General features: G+C 31.7%; 1 protein-coding gene across 8 annotated transcripts in view; it reads right to left on the bottom strand.

Annotated features, from left to right (window-relative positions):
• Window positions 1-21,039, bottom strand: part of Trdn (triadin) — a 367,236-nt gene that overhangs the window by 240,214 nt on the left and 105,983 nt on the right. For all 8 annotated transcript variants that reach the window (XM_077801927.1, XM_077801929.1, XM_077801930.1 and 5 more), the window contains exons 6-9: window positions 18,574-18,639; window positions 14,313-14,372; window positions 8,691-8,879; window positions 2,974-3,033 (exon numbers count right to left, since the gene is read on the bottom strand). In XM_077801927.1, the coding sequence (XP_077658053.1) occupies window positions 2,974-3,033; window positions 8,691-8,879; window positions 14,313-14,372; window positions 18,574-18,639 (375 nt within the window). The remainder of the gene's footprint in view (window positions 1-2,973; window positions 3,034-8,690; window positions 8,880-14,312; window positions 14,373-18,573; window positions 18,640-21,039) is intronic.

The raw sequence follows: 21,039 nt of genomic DNA, 5'->3' as shown, positions 1-21,039 counted from the left end.
AAATTGAGATAGGGCAAAATGATCTGATCCTTATAGTTTACACTGGCATATTGTGATGATATTTAAAATGAAGTAGGAATTATCTCCAATCAAAGTATATTGCACATTCACTATTCACTGTGGAGTGCCAGAGCACTTTAATTAATATAATGTACATGTTAACTAAAACTTTTAAGGATACCTTAGGAGTATTTTATTTCTTGGTACATAAAGCAAAACTGGGGACTTGATGTCACAGTATCAGCACCTGCACATGGCATCAACAAGGTTTTCGACCATGAACTACAGTTTGGGCTCCTTTTGAGGGTGTGACAATATTCTCCAAGAGAATTACTGAATCCCAGAGGGAAAAGTCAAATTATAGTTTAAAAAACTCATTACCAATAATTAATAATGAACTCCAGCTAAACAATAACAGGTGTTCCACTAATCCGAAACAGAAACAGATGGAAGCACAAATGTTTTATAAATAGTGGATACATGCAGAGCAATAAACTTGGCAGGAATTATTTTATTCCTTAATTGTCAGTCAGAGTCAATGTCTTATCACTTGTTTTCTCTAAATTAATATGCCCAGATTAAATCTGTGTTTCTCACTCCTTAGTTTTAAAACATTAGTACTTTATCATTCCATATTACATATTGCATCACTAACGAAGATAGTATTTTTAAACTTTCCTTTGGTACATTTACCAATAGTATGTAGTTTATTTCTCCTCTCCCCTTCCTCCATCTTAGTGCTTGAACAAAAATTACTGGTCTAAATATTCTTTTACTTCTTAAACCTTCAAAATAATCAAGGTAGGTAGATGAGATACGTTAGGGCAGTCAGAAAGTCAAGTAAATAGATGGTATTAAGAGATTTAATCCTATAAGAAAGAGGAATTATTTTTAGGACTTGGAGTATTATGTAGTTTTGATCCTCTGGTGAATCAAACCCCAGTCCTTGTGCATGCTAGGCAAGTTCTGTGACACTGTGCTCTATCCTCAGCCCTGAATCTGATTTTTTTTTTTAGAGGTTCACATATACCTTAAGAAGAGCTCTCTCTGTGTGGTCATTAGCAAAATCTTCTTTACCTCAAGCAGAGATGGTTTTATTATTCCTTCTGACCTTCAGCTTTTGTGAGGTATTCACAAAGAATCCATTGGTATTGTAACTGTTGTACTGCCCGTGTCGCTTACTAAGTTCCACAATGCAGTGGTTCAGTGTGGTATGATTTTCTTAAAAAATATGTTTTAAGATCAACATATTGTAGCTACTATAAACATTTTTATGGCACGAATATTATTTTTCATCAAATAATGAAATTTAAAAACTAATGAAACACAAAGAAAACAATATATATATTAGTCATTTTTAAATTCCTATTTATCAAAAATACAGATTCATCTTACGTATAAGTCAATATTTGGTCCATCTTATAAAAGCAGAAATATCTGTGGAGTGTGACTTCCTTGAAATACCACTGCTGAACAAAATGGGCTGTGAATCTTTTACCTAAAGTGAATTTATGGTGCATATTGCCTGGGATGGTGCATATGGCCTGGGATCGTTCTTGTGGAGTGCTCACCCTGACATACTGTTGGGGAAAAGAATGAATAAAAGATGAAAACAATTTGCTATGAATCCACTAGGTGCCTTCTCAACAATGCAAGGTTGTAACTGTGGTCTTCATTTTAAATGTAAGCAACTTGAAGATGAGATACTCAGTGATTTTCCTCAAGGTCCCATCACAGAAAAGACTGGAGTCAAGCACTGGACTTGTACGCCTCACTTTCCCCTGTATTACCCTACCTTCCTCAGTGCTTCCACTTAATTTTACTTTGCTATTATACCATACCCAACTGATGACCTTAATCAACTTCACCAAGTATGATATCATCATTCTCAGGTTTATAACCTTCATTTCAGTTTTTAACACATTAAATGCAGAAAAAAATGAAGGAGGAAGTAAAAGAGGAAGAGGAGGAGGAAGAGAAGGAAACCATCTGACAGAATTAGTTTCTCAGCTAGTTTAGTTGTCCAGAGAAACAAGAGTCTCAGGATTTTCTTAATTCCTAGGGCCCATATGTTTTCTACATTTTTTTCAGATATGATATACCTGTTTTTCAACATATGCATGAGTTATAATTATACATTTTAGAAAGATTTTCTCATAAACAGGCAAGGACACAAAATGTGTTTGCTTTAAACAAACAGCTTCAGTTATTTTAATATAAATTATCTCCTTCTTTAACAATATCTTCTTAGAAATGTTTTCCCGAATATGAGCATAAGTTTCACCAGTTTTTAATTCTGCAAAAACCATAGTGCAAGCAATAAGTTGCTTATTTTTAATTATGGTATTAGTAAAGAATACCTCATTAAACTCTGGGCAAGAATTAAAGATATAAGAGATTAATATACATTGCTTTAACTAAACTTTTTCTTCATTATGTTGACTATTAACTCCAGACTTGACTATCTCCATTAATATTTTTCTGTAATGGCCAAAGTTCATATGTGGGGAGAAAATCTCCTAAGTTTTTTTGAGGGGGTTGAGTATTTGAACTGTGATGCATTTTAATATGAATTCTGTTCACTTCTAGGAAAAGAATGTTCACTTCTAAGAAAAGAATGATATTTTCATTGTCACGCATTTTTTCTTCTGTTTACAAGGAATTTTAAAAAGATGATTCATCGATTCACTCCAAGATATTATTAAAGATATTAGCATACTTCACATATGAAGATATTAGCATGTTTTTAGCTTTCAGCTGACTATATTTGCAATAGGCCATGCAGTGATTGAAAGTAAAATTAAAGGCCCTAATGCCACTTATTACTTTTGCTTTTTATTGGCTTTATTCTAGATCTACACATGCATTATGCATTTTTTTAAAAATGAAAATACAGTTTAGTACATTAAAAAGCCAACAATCTTAGAAACAAAGACTATTAAAACAGACAAGTACAAGAATTGTTTGGAATACCTGGTTTTAAGTCCCCATGGACAAACATGTCAATCATATATCGACAGAATGCATACTGATCTGACAGAGTAAAAAGAAAAAAAAAATGAGAAAATGTCATCAAAACCCTTCTTTTTTTCAATGGAGAAATGGTTTAACAAAACAAAATAGCACAATTCAATTTTGGTTACTACATATTTTCTGTGAAGAAATAATTTGCATTCATGGACATGCAGGGGGGAAAAGGCATAATGAACATAATGCTCCATTTAGTCATACAAAAAAATACCTTAAATTTTAAAACATAGATAATATTATAGTGGTTGTTTTTAAAAATGAAAGCCCTTTTCATCAAATTTGCTACAAAGTCATCACATTAAAGCACTCATTCTCATTTGTCCTTTTGTAGAGTTAGGATGATGAAGCAGAAATTTTACAAAAGAAAATTGGTTCCAATTTGGAATGTTTTACCAAATATTCCCTCCCAGATCCTACATGAAGCTGCAGAATATTTTGTCAAAAAGGCCTGTAGTAGGGCGAACCCCTTTGAAACTCCTCTCCATGACAATGTTCTTTAATTAGAAGAAATCAAGAACAGACTAAGAGTGCCAAATGTACCACTGTTAAGATAATTAATTGAGCAATTTTCATAAGACCATTTTATGATCTTGACTAGTCTATGACCTATGGAAAAAAGAGCAAAAAACAGTTAGTGGTGAACATTTGGGACACACATCTTTAAAATCACTTCAAGAGGTTTTTTTTTTTTTTTTTCTCTAAACTATTTCATATTTTCACACAACTTTAAATTCTCCTAAGGTCATTCCAATTTTCTATTGATGAAGATTCTCATTAGAGTCTGTAGGTTTTACCAGAGGTTCTCTAAATCTTGAATATTATGAAATGAATCTTCTATGCAATGATTTACATTTTAGTATTCTTAGAATAGAGATCTTATTAATCCGCCAAATCCAAAGGCAGTTTTGGGACCACGTAAGTTTATTGGCTTTATACAACATGACATATTTTTAATTGTTTCACATTTTGCATATCAAACATGAAACAATAAAATTTGTTATTCTATTAATATACATTGAAGGATTTTTTAAAACTTCAATCTTTAGAGTGTTAATATTTTTAATCAGTTTTATTATGAAACTCTCCCAGGTCTTTCAAACTGTAAATGCTACGGTGATAGATCTAAAATATAATCATGTTCATTAATACCTAAATATGTTAAGCCAAAACTCATATAATTTCAAAAAGTTGCATGTATTTTTATTGTTGAAATTAGAGCACATTTTCCCACAGGAAACTCAGGAGTGGGAAAAAGTCTAATTCTCAGATCAGTCCATAAATCCATCTGCTCTTTGATGAAGCTGCAGTAACAAAAGTTTCAGATGCCAGGACCTGGGAACCTCATAGTATATGGAAAAAAAAAGTAAGGTTAAAGCAGATGGTAGCTTCTCTTTTCTGAACACAAGATTTTCTTGCTGAATGGGTAAGTCTGCACTAAGACAAGACAAAAAAAAAATGCAGTTTCCTTTAATGGAAAATTAGAATTAGTTCAATGTGACATTGTTAGTGTTTCCCTTTTGTTTCACTAACTGAAGTGATTATGCCTTTAGATTTCTTTTAGAAGTAGTTCTCTGTTGGCAATTTACTCATCAAAAAGACAAGGGAATTTGCCAAAACAGAAATCTGTGGGACACATCATTTCAAAACTTGTGCTGTGGGCCTGGACCCTAGGATTATGCATTTTTATCAAATTCCCCTGATGCATCTAATCAGATAGATCTTATATGCAGAATCCCCAATCTAAAACCATTCAATTGTGTTTTTACTCAGTGATCACTAATGACACTACAGCCTCCTAGGACAGCAAAAGAGACTTTTTGTTAGACTGTAGTCTGAAGTTTAGAATGTAGGGACTATTTGTAATTTGAAGGATTTGTACGATGCTCCAAAATGAAATATTGTTCTCTGTCCCAAGGGATGATAGGGTGGCTATACACATAAAATGTTGAACAGTGTACTGAATTAATAAAACCGCAGTTTAAAGTTTCCTCCTCAATTGAATACTGAGAGTATAACAAAACCTTTTAACCTGGTATGGATATTACCAAAGTGCTATGATTATTTTTTATCATACCAATAATGTGTGGTTCCAAAGATCATTCTTTTAATTAATGCATCAATAGTTCAATGAGCTTCTAATTTGAAAAGAAAATTCTCTATTAGTTCAAGGAACTTTCTTTTTCATCTAGAAAATTATTTGAGTAATAACATTTAAAACGTTTTAGTTCTTTATAAGCAAGGCTGTGATCTTATATTCTAATGGCATAACTATTTTTAAAATATTTTACATTAAGAATTTTGTAATATTTTGTATATTTCTCTCTGTCCTCAGATCAAGATGTATAGCAATTCTTTGAAGGTATGTGTTGGGCAGTTCCAAGTATGTCTTTTTCACCTGCCTTAGGACAGAGCAAAAGAAAATTCCTAATTCTAAAAGATTCATTTTACAGAGATGCTTCTTTAAATCCAAGTCAAACTATGTAGCTGGAATTTTTTCCTAAAGGAAAATCTGAGTTGTCTTGTCATTGTAACTCTCATAGTTATTGGATAATAATTTGCATAAGTTAACTTCATATTTGGTCACCACTTCAAAGTATTTTTTCTCAAATAGCATCATTCTAGGAATGATCCATGCTGTCCGTCTCTCCCCTTTGCGGTCCTCAGGGAGCAATGATGGACGTCATTCAGCTGCTGCTGCCTTGTCAGTGTTCCCTGTGGAGTGGCAGCTGAGGGAAAATGAATTCTGGGTGCAAAATGTCAACAGAAAGGGATTCTTAAAAATAATCTTTAATGAGGATGGGGTACATGCAGTCCAGTGTTCTATGGCAGATTCTCATTAGCTCTACTTTCTCTGACTGCCACAGATATTTAAATAATTGTTGGAAAAGAAAGGAAAAAAAATAAGCAAAATACATAGGATCTGGGAGATTGTTTTGTTTCTTTTTTTCTCTTCCCCACAGACTCACCAGAGACTAAGAAGCAATATTCTATTTTGGCAACACTTCTTACCACCCCATAAATTGATTTAAATTGGTCCATAAAAACTAAATTATGTGATATAAAAGTTGTGTATCAGTTTCTAGTAGGCATGTACACACATATGAATCTTATTCTCAGTGCTTTAAGTATAAATGCATTGTTTATGTAGGAAATATTAAAAGTAACCACACTTAATATATTTACATATATACCATGTAATCAAATAATTTCCAATAATTTTGTGTCCTGTGTAGGTTTCCAGGTAGTAAAAGATCTGCGAAAACAATTTATTTAAAAGGAACTATTTAGACATCTTAATGAAAAGAATATCTTAAATTCATTACATCTAACTTAAGCTAAGCAAATAAATATTTTCTTGACCAAAGAAGAACTAGTTTAATTTTACTGTCAACAATACAAGAACTTCAAAATAAAAGTAAACTCATGCATTTGTATTTTAAACAACATCTTTATCTTATTTAATTAAAACTATTATGTGATTAGGTTTTTAAATAAACAAATGCTCTTAAGTCTTAAGTGTAGAAAAAAAAGTTAACATATTTATGTGTCTGACCAACCATTATAGGTTAAATTTTGATTACTTACCTAATACTACCTTTATTTAATTGATGATAGCTATTCTCAATAGGAAGCCTTGCTTTAGCACATGCATTTGTTTAGCTGATGAAATATTATTTGTGTACTTGTGTCTACCTCTGTGTGATATTTGAGCATCCTTTTAAAAGATAAATAGCTCTTAATGTAGAAATGAAAACAGCAAAATGAAAATGGAATAATAATATAATGTTATCTTAAATAAATCTGGTTACTGATAGGAATAAAATATAGTATTTGTAACTTGAAAATAAATATTATTTGAAAATGTCCTAGTGTTATGTCCTTATCAGTAAAATATAGCCTCAAAGCCACCAGAGATACTAAAAATGACCATCCCAAAACATGTTCATATTCCTATTTACTGGATAAGTATTTTGACAGTCCCCAAAATAACTGGCATACTGCTTTATAAACTTAAGATAAACTTGGCATATTTTAACTAGTTTCATGTTGGAAAAGGATGATCTAAAATGCAAAATATTTTAAGATATAATTAAACATATTAGTGAATCAGAAGATTTACTTTTTGTATTCTATCATAGTACAATATTCCATTAAAATATTTTCCTTCATTTATTACATTCATTTTCTATCCCAAATATTCCATAAATGAAATAATTTAAAAAGAGATGATAACTAATATTTTTAATTTTCAGGGTAATATAATCATCTTAAAAATGAAAGAAAGATTTAAGGTTCCAAAGTTTTAATTAAATCCTATATTAAAATATTACTTTGAAATAAGTGAAAATTACTCAAAGTTTTTTGATCACAAAAAGAAAAAAAGGATCTTTCTTCCTTCTTTTCTTCTTTTTTAAAATATATATTTTAAAATATGTACCTTTTATCCTATAAATCAAAGTTTACAAATATTACTTTTACACTGAAGTTTACTAATATTGTCAATTTGGGGAAGATAAAATTACAAAAGTAGATAAAATACAAAAGTATACTGCATGTTTCAGATCATGTTAACTATAATGAGGAAAATTATTGTCATTTTTCTGTCTGAAAGCTTAATCAGTAATTAGATGTTAAGATTTTTTTTTAAACATAAACATCTCAGAGAATCCAATTCCTTGATTTTAACTCTCACATGAAATTATTCAATTGCTACCAGAGTAAAAGAAAATTTTATTTTGCACCCTCTGTAGGACACATCCTTTACAGAAATAGGTTAGGTCCCACATTCTAGTCATGAGTCTCAGAGTGTGTAGTGACCTTAACCTAAGAATGGACTTAGGGAAGGAAAGATTCAACAAAGCCCACAAGGTGGAAATAAAAGGCCCTTAGTAGCCTTCTAAAAACTTCACCACTTTATATTTACATAGAACCCTTCCATAAAGAACTTCAGTTGTCTATTCCACCTCCATTTAAATGCTATAGCATTTCTGAAGTGGGGGTATAAGTTTGACATCACTCTTATTGAAGAGAATCAGTCACCTGTCAGCTGTAGAGCTTTCCAAAGTCATCAATTTAGTCACTGGAAACTGGCAAAAAAACGCTGAGAGTTCTTTTTTCTCCAACTTTGTTGCCTATTAAATTCAATGAATTTTATAATTTGATCATATTCTAAATTGTGTGTGCTTTCAGAGACTGTGAGAATGTACAAATAGTTTTAATAGTATTTTTTATTTATAATTTGGACATAGACTCCTTAACAAATCTTTGGAATTGCTATCATTTTTTTTTTCTGGAGTGCTTTTCTCTTAAGTATGACACACAAAATTGTTCAATTGTTATTCTATCTCTTAATAGAAATTCTACATCTCAAGAATTCAACATTTACTCCCAACATTTAAGTAACTCCAAACTCTAATTCAAAAACCACTTTAAAATACTTCAAAATGCAACCTTAGATATGTTTGAACCCATTTTATATTTCTATAAATAAATATTAATTCCCATTTTATTATACTTCTTTTCCAGTATATTTACATGTATGGGTCTGTTACCCCTGTTTGGAGTCTGATTTTGATTTTTGTCAGTTTAATATTACTGCATCTGCTTCTTGCCCAATATCCTCTTAGTGCCTCGGGCTGCTTCCTCCTCTGAATGTTTACCTTGCTGCTCATGTTTGGACAGTGCCTCTTTGTCCTCCTTTTCTTTATCCTTCTCTTTGGTTTTCGGTGATGGTTTCTGTACTTCTTTTTCTTTTGCAGCTGTTTGCTTCATTTTCTCTGGTTTCCCACCTTTTGCTTCCTTTTTAGTCTTTTCATCAGTCTTTTCTTTAGCCTTAGCCTTCTTTTCTTCTGTTTACAGTTAAGAAACATTAGATTATTACTTTTTTAATTTACCAACAGAATATTTCTTCTGCAATTGATACTTATGCATAATTTTTAGAAGAAAGAGGAAAGGTAAAAAAAAAAGGAACAGGAAACTGTAATTTTGACATAAATATTTGTGATTGTTATCAAAGTTTAATGCAATGTATGAAGGGCTATATTAAACTTATAGCTCACCTGCAAAATACAACTCTTTTTTAATTAAAAATGCTGCATTTTATATAATCAAGAGAGACTAGACTACATTTAAGTTCAGAGACTTTTCTTCTGACAAAATCACTTTGGAAACAGCAAAACCAGGTTCTTGCTATGGAGTCCCTCAAAGATATGTTATACAGAGACTCTCTAAGGAGGAAAATTATGCTATATATATATTATCCAAAATTATTTTACCATAAATTTCTCATACAAATATTACCCACTTACTTCATAAGCTTTCAAGATTCCAAACTCTTTGTGGATTCTGTGACTATACTTGGGATTTTCTTCTACATTCTATGAACCATTTCTAAATATCCTTTGCTTGCTTTTTGCTTTTTCCTACAGCAAACTCATATATATTGTGATTGGGAAAAAAGATCTGCTTCCTATTTATGACTTGAATCAACACTGTTCTAGAAACCCACATTTAAATGTTTATTAGTGTCTGTCTGGAGTGAAATTTCCCCTGGAATGGCCAACAGCCAAATTTACACAACTCAAAAAGCCCTTCCAGAGAATCTATATTGGTCTGAGCTCATAGATATTCGATGAATCTTTACCAGCACAGTAATATTATTTTCTAAAGAAATATTTAATGCAGTGTTTAAAACCCTGAGATATTTGTATTCATTCTGTTTGTCTTTTCACAGCACCTCTCCAAAAGTTTCTTTTCTTCCACCATTCAACTTCATTTTTCTTGAATGAATTATGTATTTTTCCCATGCTAACATTGTCAAACTGCAGTGTATATTTTCCATATATTCTATATATCAAAATTTCACCACATTCAATTCACATGTAAAAAATTGGCTTTGATATTGAATTTAATCATTTCTTCCCCTGAGATTTCATTGACCTGAATTTTTATTAAAGCATTTTATTTCCTATTGTATATTTTGAATTACAGATGATTGTTCACTTATCTGTGTTCCTTACCACACTTATAAGCAACTTGAAAATAGGAACTCCATTATTCAACTTTGTATCACCATTATGTCTAGTACAGTGCTTTTTTCAGACAAAAACAGAATAAACTATGCTTAATTGATGGAGTAAATATTTCATTATATTCAGGTCATATATATAACAGTGATAGATTAAATATGTAAATAGAAATGTTTAGAATAAATGTATTAAATCTTGGAAAACTTGTTAACATGATTTTTGGTTTATGCTTTGTTATGTGAAATTGTTATATGATCCTTTGTAGACTGACACAAATTTATGATTGGCTTTACACTATACAATTAAAAAATGTTAAATTTTGTAATTCTATTTGTAATTTCATAAAAATTTATACAGAGACAATTTTCTTAGAAACAAGGATTATTATAATCATTGATTTTAAGTATACAAATGGTAAAATTTTCCCTGCCTATTTTAGAAATTTATCAGAGACTCTCATCTTTGAAATAAATAACTTTGTCTTCAATAGAAAAAATGAGAATTCCATAATGAGGTGAATATAATGAGAAAAATATTGTGAAACTAAAGCAATAGCAAATTTCTACTTGTTTTGATCAAACTGAATCAATATTCTTAAATTTTATGACAAAGTATTTTTCCTCATTTTTAACAAGAAGAATTTAAGAGATAGTCATTCAGGATTGGTAAAGCAAATATATATATATATATGTGTGTGTGTGTGTGTGTGTGTGTGTGTGTGTGTGTGTTGTGCGTGCGCATGTGTGTGTGTATCCATGTTGTATTTAAATAAACTCATTTTAGTAGGTAGATAATTAATTCATGACATTTGTCAAATACAAAACAAAATGGTTTAATCAAAAGAATGACATCTGCATATTTTATATAATTTTGCAAGTAGCATTGCCCATTTATAATTTTATAAGAATAAAATGTCTGTCTCATGCCAAAGTAGAGAAATATGTTATCTAATAAACATACTATGGTTCTAACTATTTTTGGAATTAGAAAATACCTAATTCCATCTCTCATTCATTAAGTAACTACAAATTGCTTGACTTCTCTATGCCTCAGTTTTCCTGCATTTAAAATAAATCATCATTGTAGCTGCCTCTTCCTCTAAGAATGCTGTGGAAACAAGCAAGATAATGAACAACAATAACACAACAACAAAACTGAACACTGCAAAATAAGTACATAAATTCCTAATATTGAAAATACATATGTTACATTATTAGAGCTCTTTGAAACTTCCTTTTAATTTACCCAGAGTTTAATATATAGCAGGAGGTACTACATTGTACTAATTCTACATATGAGTAATCCAAGAAACAAAAGCCATTTGGTAAAGATGGTACAACCAAATGAGTCAGGAATAATATCATTAAAGCCAGAATGTCTAACCAATTTCCTAAGAACACTAACTGGCATAAAGTTATAAATATTATCCTGTGGAAATGATGCAAAAATATATCTTAAGACATATGGGAGCAGATATAAATATACACAGACCCAGCTAAAGTAATACAGTCTTCCTGAACATGGTCACAACAGCAGTAGCCTCCCCCACTTCATCAAACACAGACATCTTAAGACCTGCTATTTCCAGGCCAGTTAAAATAGTCTGTTTCAAACTTGGCTCACTTCATTCACCTTCTCATTCCATCATTGTCTTCTTCATCTTTCCTCTTTATAATTTTTAATGAAGTACAGATATAGGCTAGTTCTAATACAGGACCCTACATCTGCTCCAGGGTAGACAATGAAATACCCACTGTCCTCCAAGTGAAAGTTCTGAGATGGGCTATTTAGTTGCTGTCCTTGGACAGACTGTGTTTGAAACAGAGCTAGAAATACTGTGTTCCATAAAAGTGCCTCTGGGAATAAAAGCCCTTTCTAAGGAGACTCACTTTCAAGTTTATATTTATGTCTGATTTAAATGTTACATACTACAGTTTAGACCTATTAAATCATATTCTCTTTTCCTAGAAATCACAATACATACAAAGAACATTTCCTATATGTTTCCTGTTCCTAAAACAACATAGACATATAAAATGAAAATAAATTTTTGTGTGTGTGTGTGTGTGTGTGTGTTTTATAGTTTACATCTATCTTCTCTAGAAGAATGTATGTAAATAGAAAGCATTTGTAGTGGGCTGACTCAGGATGGTGCCCAAAGATTCCTGCCTTTTGTACCCTTGCATAGTCTGCTCCCTGTGAATACAATTTGACCTAGAAATATGCTAACCAATAGTACACTGCCAAAGTGAATGAATGAGACTTGCATGATTAGTCAACATGAAATTGTGATGTCTTCATGCTGATTCTTTCTCTTGCTAGGTCTAATGAAGTCAGCTATCATATCAGTCATACTCATGCAACAAGGAACTAAGGGATACCTCTAGCCAACAATCAGCAAAAAACAGAGGCCTTCATTCAAATAGCTATGAGAACTGAATTTGCCAATGCCCTATAAATGAACTTAGAAATGATCTTTGTCCAAGTGAGCTTTCAAATGATACTGCAGCCCCGGTTAATACCTTGTTTTCAGTTTTGAACAGATTGTGAAGGAAAGTACTGAACTAGTCCATGCCCAGGTATTGGACCCACAGCCTCAAGGTTTGTGGTCATGTTTTACACAACAATAAATAACAAATACAGCATTCAACACATACTTCTTGAAAAGACTTATTTAATTATCTTTGGAAAGAATACTTGATTTACCTGTAGGTCACCTGGGTTTCTGACTTAATCCAATTATGTACTAGCAATATGACCTGACCAAATTGTTTTGTCTTTCTAGGGGTTAATTTTTTTTTTCACCTATTAAATTCAGTAATTAATTTGGAAAATCACTAAAATCTCTACTAGCATTTAGATTTCATATACACACACATACATACACATATATATATATACATGTATATAATTCATTTTCACTCACATCTGTGGAAGAGAGCCAAATAAAATTAAAATGCATTTATTTAGCTATAAATTTAATCTTGAGTCTAAATTCATGCTACATTTTTAAAAAGCAGTCTCATTTTATAACCCATACTTTTTAGCTTCAATAAAATATCAGTTTAGCTTATAGAAAATAGTTTAAAATATATTTCCCCTAAATGGTCTAATATTTAAAATTTTTGAATTAACAAACTGAATGTTGAAAATAGATTCTTTCTCCTAAACGATTAGATTCTTGAACATGATAGATTATAATTTGTAAAATATACTGATTACAACTTTTATTTTAAAATACAAGGAAGACAATTAAAATTAGGGGATAAGGTTTAACTTCTAGTTCATATTTATATTTTTCTAACACAAAATAATTGGTAACTAAATTTAGAACAGATCAGTTTACTCAATAAATCAGTTTACTTCATCTTCCAAAATACATATTATAGTTATATTCTAATTGATTTGTATGGGTATATTATCAAGATACTTTTAGTGTTCAAAGTCTTAACATAATGATGAAGATATGTACATGAAAAAAAATGAAACTCTGGGTTTGTATTTCCTGAAATGAATCACAAGATGTAATACTTGTCAAAAACTACAAACCAGATATGTTAGTTTCTTATTGTTGAAGTAACAAATTATCACAAACAGTTGCTTAAAACAATACCCATTTATTATACCCAAGTTTACATGATTTTAAAATGTTGGTTCACTATGGCTCAACTGGGTTCTTTGTTTATGGTTCATAAGTCTAAAATTGGTTCACAATTTTAAATTGGTCTAAAATCAAGCTATCAACAGAGTCCTTTCTTAGTGAACTCTTTGGGAAAGATCATTTCTTACATTTTCCATGTGGCTAAGGAGGGCAAGTCCTCACACTTCAAATATCTCTGCTTCTGTTGCTAAATCTCTCCGCTTCTGAATACTTTGCAATAGCATTTTGAGCCCACCTGTATAATCCAGGATAATCTCCCTGTTTTAGATCAAACTTCACTACTCCTGCAAAATTCGGTTGACCATGTCATGTAACATCATGATGGGAATGACACCAAGGGGGCAAAGTCATGGAACAAAATTCTCCCAATCAAGTATGATGAAGCTCTTCATTTTCCTCTCCTATTTAAGATGATCATTTATCACAGTCAGTTTTATTATTCTTTAGATAGTAAAGTTTAAATATAGGGTTCATTCTTATGTAAATGCAAATGAAATACTGAATGGTAACAAACATCTGATTCTCTATTGCCTAAAATATAATCTTTTAAAGTAAAAAGTAGTCAATTGTGGAAATAATAAAGTAAATTTTACCTTTTGCTCCTGCCTTTGTCTCTGGCTTTTCTTTCTTCTCAGTTTTTTCCTTGTGAGTTGCTTAAATAGAAAAATTTTACATTAGTATACACTTTAATAGATTTCAAAACCAAGTTTTTCCTTGTCCTTCGTTTTATAACCATCAAAATCATGGACTGCTTTGAAGATTTATGACATTGATGAATCTAATTCAGGAAAAAAGTTACAAGTGTAATAATAACTTCATAGAATTCAATGTAAAACTTAACATTGATTTAGAAAGCATTTTGAAACCTAGATCCTCCCTTCCTTTTTTAAGTCATTATTCCAAGAAGATAAAGCTTTCAGGGAAGGAAAAAAACAAAAAACAAAAACAAAGAAGGAGCAATTTTATAAGGATTTGTTGAAAAATGTATTTCATGTCAGGAATAAAAACTCTATTTAGGATTAATAGCAAGAAGTATTTAAATCAGGACTAAAGATGTGATTAAGCTCAGTGTTTCTCAACAGGGGCACAACTGACATTTGGGAAGAACAATTCTTCACAGTAGGAGACTGTCTTATGCTTTGAAAAAAAAAAATGTTTAGCCTCTCTGGTACCTGCTTCCCAAATGCCCTCCAGTCCAATGTCATTTTGACAACAAAAAATTTTTCAAATATTCCCTAGAGGGGAAAATTTTAGTTGAGAACCAACAGTAGTATGAAGAGTAATTCAAAAAAAGGATTATTGATAAAGTATATTAATTAATCATTATTCCACATGATACCTGAGATATTTTCTCCTTATTTAGCTAATTAACAAATCAACATATAAATGTGTTCTAACTGGCTTTTTACTTAGATACACTGATAAAAACTTGTGTATCTCAATAGTTTAAGTAAAGGTTATCTGAGAAGTACAATAGCATGTTTAGCATATTTTTATATTTCAAATATATTAAACTGAGTGTTTTGTTGTTTGCTCTAAATATTATATAGTTCTCAGAATTTATACACTGTTTTTTGAAGTATAAAAATAGGACTTAAGTAAATTCTAAAATATTAAGAGACAAAATACAAGATTTAATTAAGTAGTCGGTTTAAGGAAGAAGTCAAATTAAAGCCTCAAACATTTCTCCATCTATATAAGAACAGTCGTATACATTAGCTTTACTTATAAAAGGAAAAAAAAAACATTAGGAGGTGGGGCTTAATAGGAGGTGTTTGGGTCATGGTCGGTCCAGTCTCAGGAACAGATTAAGCTATTCTCATTAGAGTGAGTTAGTTCTTACTCAGGAGAGTGAGTTGTTAGAGAGTTTGACTTTCTTGACTCTCTCCTTGCCTTCCACCATGTGATAATATATCAGGAAGGGCTTCACCACAAGCTTTTTATTTGAATTGAGCCCAGGAGCCCTTTACCACTGAATTACATCCCAGTCCTTTTTATTTATTTTATTTTATTTTCAGACAAGGTATCACTAAATTGATTAGGCCCTTGCTAAATTACTAAGGCTGGTCTCAAACTTCTGATTCTTCTGCATTAGCCTCCAAAATTACAGGGATTATAGCCTTATACCACCATACCCAGCCCAATCTGTAGTATGTTTTATAGCAGCAGGAAACAGACTAAGATTCCCTCTATTAATAGTTATCCCAAAATCTTAGAGAAACCATGCTAGCCTTATAGAAAGTTTAAAGCCCTGTCTAGTTGATGACCAAGTGACCCTGATAGAATACACAGCTCCTGAAAGAGCAGGGACCTTCTCCAGGGATTCAGCATGCCCAATAGCCACCTAGGCTACATTTGGGGTTATGGGTACCAGAGTGAACAATGTTAGCAAAGGGAACACTATGATAGGATGCACAGGGTATAATCCATGCAAGATCAAGGTTTACATTAGAATATCTCATAAAACACAAATACCCAGCTGGGCATGGTGGCACGAGCCTGTAATCCCAGTGGCTCAGGAGGCTGAGGTAGGAGTATCCCAAGTTCAAAGCCCGCCTCACCAATGGCAAGGCACTTAGCAACTCAGTGAGACCCAGTCTCTAAATAAAATACAAACTAGAGCTGTGGTGTGGCTTAGTGGTTGAATGCCCCTGAGTTCAATACCAGGTACCAAAAAAAAAAAAAAAAAAAACAACCCAGAAACACAAATACCCATTTAAAGGGATACAGTAAATAAAAGAATACAACACAACATTGTATTTATTTTCTTTTTTTTTTTAAAGAGAGAGTGAGAGAGGAGAGAGAGAGAGAGAGAGAGAGAGAGAGAGAGAGAGAATTTTTAATATTTATTTTTTTTAGTTCTCGGCGGACACAACATCTTTGTTTGTATGTGGTGCTGAGGCTGGAACCCGGGCCGCACGCATGCCAGGCAAGCGCGCTACCGCTTGAGCCACATCCCCAGCCCTGTATTTATTTTCAATTTAGATAAAATTTCACATAATATTTATAATTTAAATTTCAAAAATCTTCATTATTTCAACAACAAAAAGAAATTAGCTACTATGAAGGTTGAAAAAAACACATAAGAAATACCAGTTTATTTCATTTAGCCAGAGTACATAAAGCCTGGTGCTCATAATTCTGTGTAACTCACCAGTAGATAAGAAACTGACATCTGTTTCAAGAACAGAGAAAGAAGATGGTTATATTGAAATTGATGGAAATTATCATTAAGTAAACATTAATAAAAGGATAAATATTGAATTCAAATATTCAAGTGTACACATACAATAAGTAATATTGAAGCATGTTTCAATGGATATTATTTAAATGTCATAAGTATTCTCCCATATTCCACCTAAATGGAATGGTTCGAAATGCAAGAAAACTAAGCAGGATATGCATACTGTGGATACATAAATGAGCTGAAATATCCTAGACATGATCCTCTTTAAAACAAAAACAAAAATAAATTAGAACCTTACTTCACATTGCACATTCGAATGGAATTTTAATGAATTCAAATCAAATGTAAAATATGGAACATTCTTTAAATTTAAGGAAAATATTAGTAGCTATCAAATTAATCTATTTTATTTATTTATTTTTAGTTGTTGCTAGACCTTTATTTTTTTTTTAATTTATATGCAGTGGTGCTGAGGATCCAACCAAATGCCAAGCAAGTGTACTACCACTGAGCCACAGCCCCAGTCCCTCAGATTAATCTTTGATGAAGGTTCAAAAGCAGAAAAAGCACAAGAAAATATCAACATATCTAGTCACATGAAAGTCCAGCAATCTAAACACACACACTAATACATTCAACATGTGTGTTCACAGGGATAGAAAACCTAAGATTGACTGCAAAACTAGCAGAAACATATTTTTAAAAAGTTATGAACTAAGAGATCTATATGCCAAAATCACACCACTAGGAAAAGTGGGCAATGATTATGAACATTTACAAAAGGAAATATACATCACTAAAAGTTATATTTAAGTTATTCAGCCTATTAGTAGCAATCAGCCCTAAGATAGAGTGGAAGACAACATTGGCATTTAAATATGATGCAGGTTTTTAAAAAAGAATAGGGCAAATATTTATTAATGGGTCTGAAAAAATTTCTAGGATGTATTTTTAAAAGTCATAACATAGGATATGTCAGATTTTTTTGTAGAAACAGGGAGAAGCAATAATATATATTATTAATAATATACTAGTAAAAATATTATAGTACTATTATAGTATTATATCATATATTTATATAGTTATGTTATAAATTACACATTTATGTACTAAATTTCTAAAAGGATTAAACTCACACATGTAGTTTACAGTGAGAACTTGGGGTGGGATGGAATGGGAAGTGGGATGGCAGGGGTGAGGAAAGGTTTTCACAAAGCAAGTTTATGTGCCAAGCAGAGATGTTGTGCTGATTATCTATTCTAAATAAATAAATAAAAACTAACAAAAAAAGTACAGTCTAATAGTAATCAAAATATTTTAATATCATTAAAATAATGGGATCTACTGTCTTATCTATAAAACTGATAAGTATTTTCTGGGAAAATATTCTCACTGCTGGCTAATTCAGCTTAAAAACTGCTGGCCGGGGTTGGGGGGTGTGACATGGCATTTCTGAAACATCAAGTGGTATGGGGAATTCAATAGCATCAGGAACTTAGTCCCCTTCAATCTAGAAATTCCTCCCTTCAGAATCTGTTCCAAGGAAATAATCATAATATAAATTGAAAAAGAAGTAATGCAAGGTCAGCTAAAATTTGAATGTAAGAAAGGGAATTCAAAATAGAAAGGTTTAATGTCAACAACAGCAAAAACGAATGTCTGCATACCTTTCTTTTCAGGTTTTTCCTTTTCTTTTGTTTTTTCTTTGTCTTTTTCCTTTTCTCTGTGTGTGACTAGAAAGGAATAGATAAAACTTCATTTAAATACAAGGAATAAATGATAAGATAATTGCATGACAGTTTTGATGTCAAAAACTTTTCTGCTGCTTTTAGAGATTTTCCTTTAACTGACATGACGGTTTTACATATTTGGAGGTTTAAGCTTCAACATAATTATAGATTTGCTTTTTATTTCTATTTTTATTTCATATCTAACCACAAACCAGTACCAAAAGTAGGTCTCACTGCAAAGATAAGCTATGCTTCAACTTCTCCAAGTCTTTAATTTCATGATTAGAAAATTAAAAATCATTGTAACTCCAAAAGAATAACAATTCTAGTATTGGTATTAGATAAATGCCAGAAACCTGAGTACAAAATAGAGGTACATAGTCTTCTGAACCTGAAACTAAGTAGAATCAACCCAAATTGTATGTGTTAATCTTCTACAGCAATATTCTAGATTAAAATTTTTGAAAACATACTAGAATGAGATTACAATGTAAAGAAATTTTTAAAAAAACAAAACTTAATTCAATGAGTTATAATCCAATTAATTATTACATCATTTGAATTAAAGTCATAATCTCACTCCATACTTTAGTCATAATTTGTATTGATTATCCAAACTAGAAGCATGGGATTCAACTCAGATTTCTCTCTCTCTCTTTCTCTCTTTACTTTCCTCTTCTCTTCATCAACTAAGCTGTTTCTATCTTAGCTTTTTCATATTTCTCTCATTCAACTTCTTTTATTTAATATTATGTTACCTACCAATTGCATATTTACACAAATATAAGGATAGCACACCTGCTATGAACTAAAACTCTGCTAAGCAAGATAAATACCATCCCTGTCATTGGGATGTCAACCAGCTAATGGTTGATGGATGCTGAACAAATAATTACAAAGGTAGTTAATTGTAGTTAGTGTAATTGCTATGAAGAAACAGGCGGGATGGAACATCAATGTATAAATTAGGACCTAATCTCATCTACATGTTTGGAGAATGTCCCCTGGTAGGAGTGAAAAGGAGAATAAATTAGGTTTGTCAGGGAATGGGAAAGACAAAGGGGAAAGAGGCCCTTTCAGAAAGTTAGAACAAGATGTTTTTCTTGGCCATGCTATTATTGAAACTTTTATTGCAATATCCTGACTAGTCTCTTGAATCTTGAGATTTATTTTATCCCATCTCACAGTGACTCTTGCAACCAAAGTCTGATTATATCATTCACCTGTTGTGTAAATTAGTGTCCCCCTCATTGCTTAGCCTGACATCTGTCTCTGAGTAGGTGTTACAACAAATATAAAAATATTTTATTGCTTAGGGATCTGACATTTGCTTACCAATCCAATCTCATCTACCAGGAATTTCTCCTTGAACTTTACATTCCAGTTATAACAGAACGCTTGTAGCTCCACAGCACACCATGTGCCCTTGTGCTGCCTTTTCATCTCTGCTTGTTTGTGCTTTCCACCTCGAATTCCCACACCCCCATTTCTTCATTTTTCTTCCCCTATTTCATGCAATCTTTCAATCCCGGATCAAATGGCTCCTGCTCTGTAAAATTTCTTTGATGTATACTTACTCTATACATCAGTTACAAAATATATGTATTCTATTTTAGCAACAACAACAAAAAAACCATTGTAATATAAAATATTACAATGGTATATAAAAACCATATAGTCATATGCCTGACTACACAGTAGATGAAATATTTAAGGTCTGCATCACATTATTTTACTTTATCATTACTGATTCATCTTGCAATATCTGTCATACAGTGGATTCTCAATAGTATTTTTGAATAAGTGAGATTCTAACATATAAGAAGAACTAGTTTCCTTTTCTAATGAAATTCTGTTTATAGATCATCATGTGGTGGTATAGATATAATTAGGCACTGCTTGCTTCCAATGATTTGATTTTTTTATAGTTTATTAAAATTTCTCAAATAAAACCCAGAAAGAAGCAGGAAGGGGGAAAAACACCTCAGAACATATAGACATTTTTCTTTTAATTTTTAAATGGTTATTTTAGGTGTTTCAGAGCTAATAAATTCAATATAACTATCTCACAAAATAAAAGGGGGAAATAAGCATTTACATAGACCACATGTAGCTTATTTTGGTTTCTGTGGATCACTATTAATTAAGCTAAAATAAAAAAAAAATTCTTGGCAAAAACAAAGCCTCTTTTAAAGTTTCTCTAGGGGGAACCGAGTTTGTGTGAGATAAGCCATGCTTTCAGAGCCCTGATTGGAAAGAGCCCCAAGGGAGCACCTAATCTGCAGCTCTGCCTCTGTAAGGGACGGGGCTCACCCTCCTCAGACAGCTGGTTGTCCATTCCACTAAAGGATTTTCAGATTGACGTGTGCACAGGCATAAATGGGAGAATTAATACAAAATCAA

This window comes from Urocitellus parryii, chromosome 8 (genome assembly GCF_045843805.1).
Source record: "Urocitellus parryii isolate mUroPar1 chromosome 8, mUroPar1.hap1, whole genome shotgun sequence".
NCBI classification, from domain to species: Eukaryota; Metazoa; Chordata; class Mammalia; order Rodentia; family Sciuridae; genus Urocitellus; species Urocitellus parryii.
This window is presented reverse-complemented; position numbering and strand designations above follow the sequence as displayed.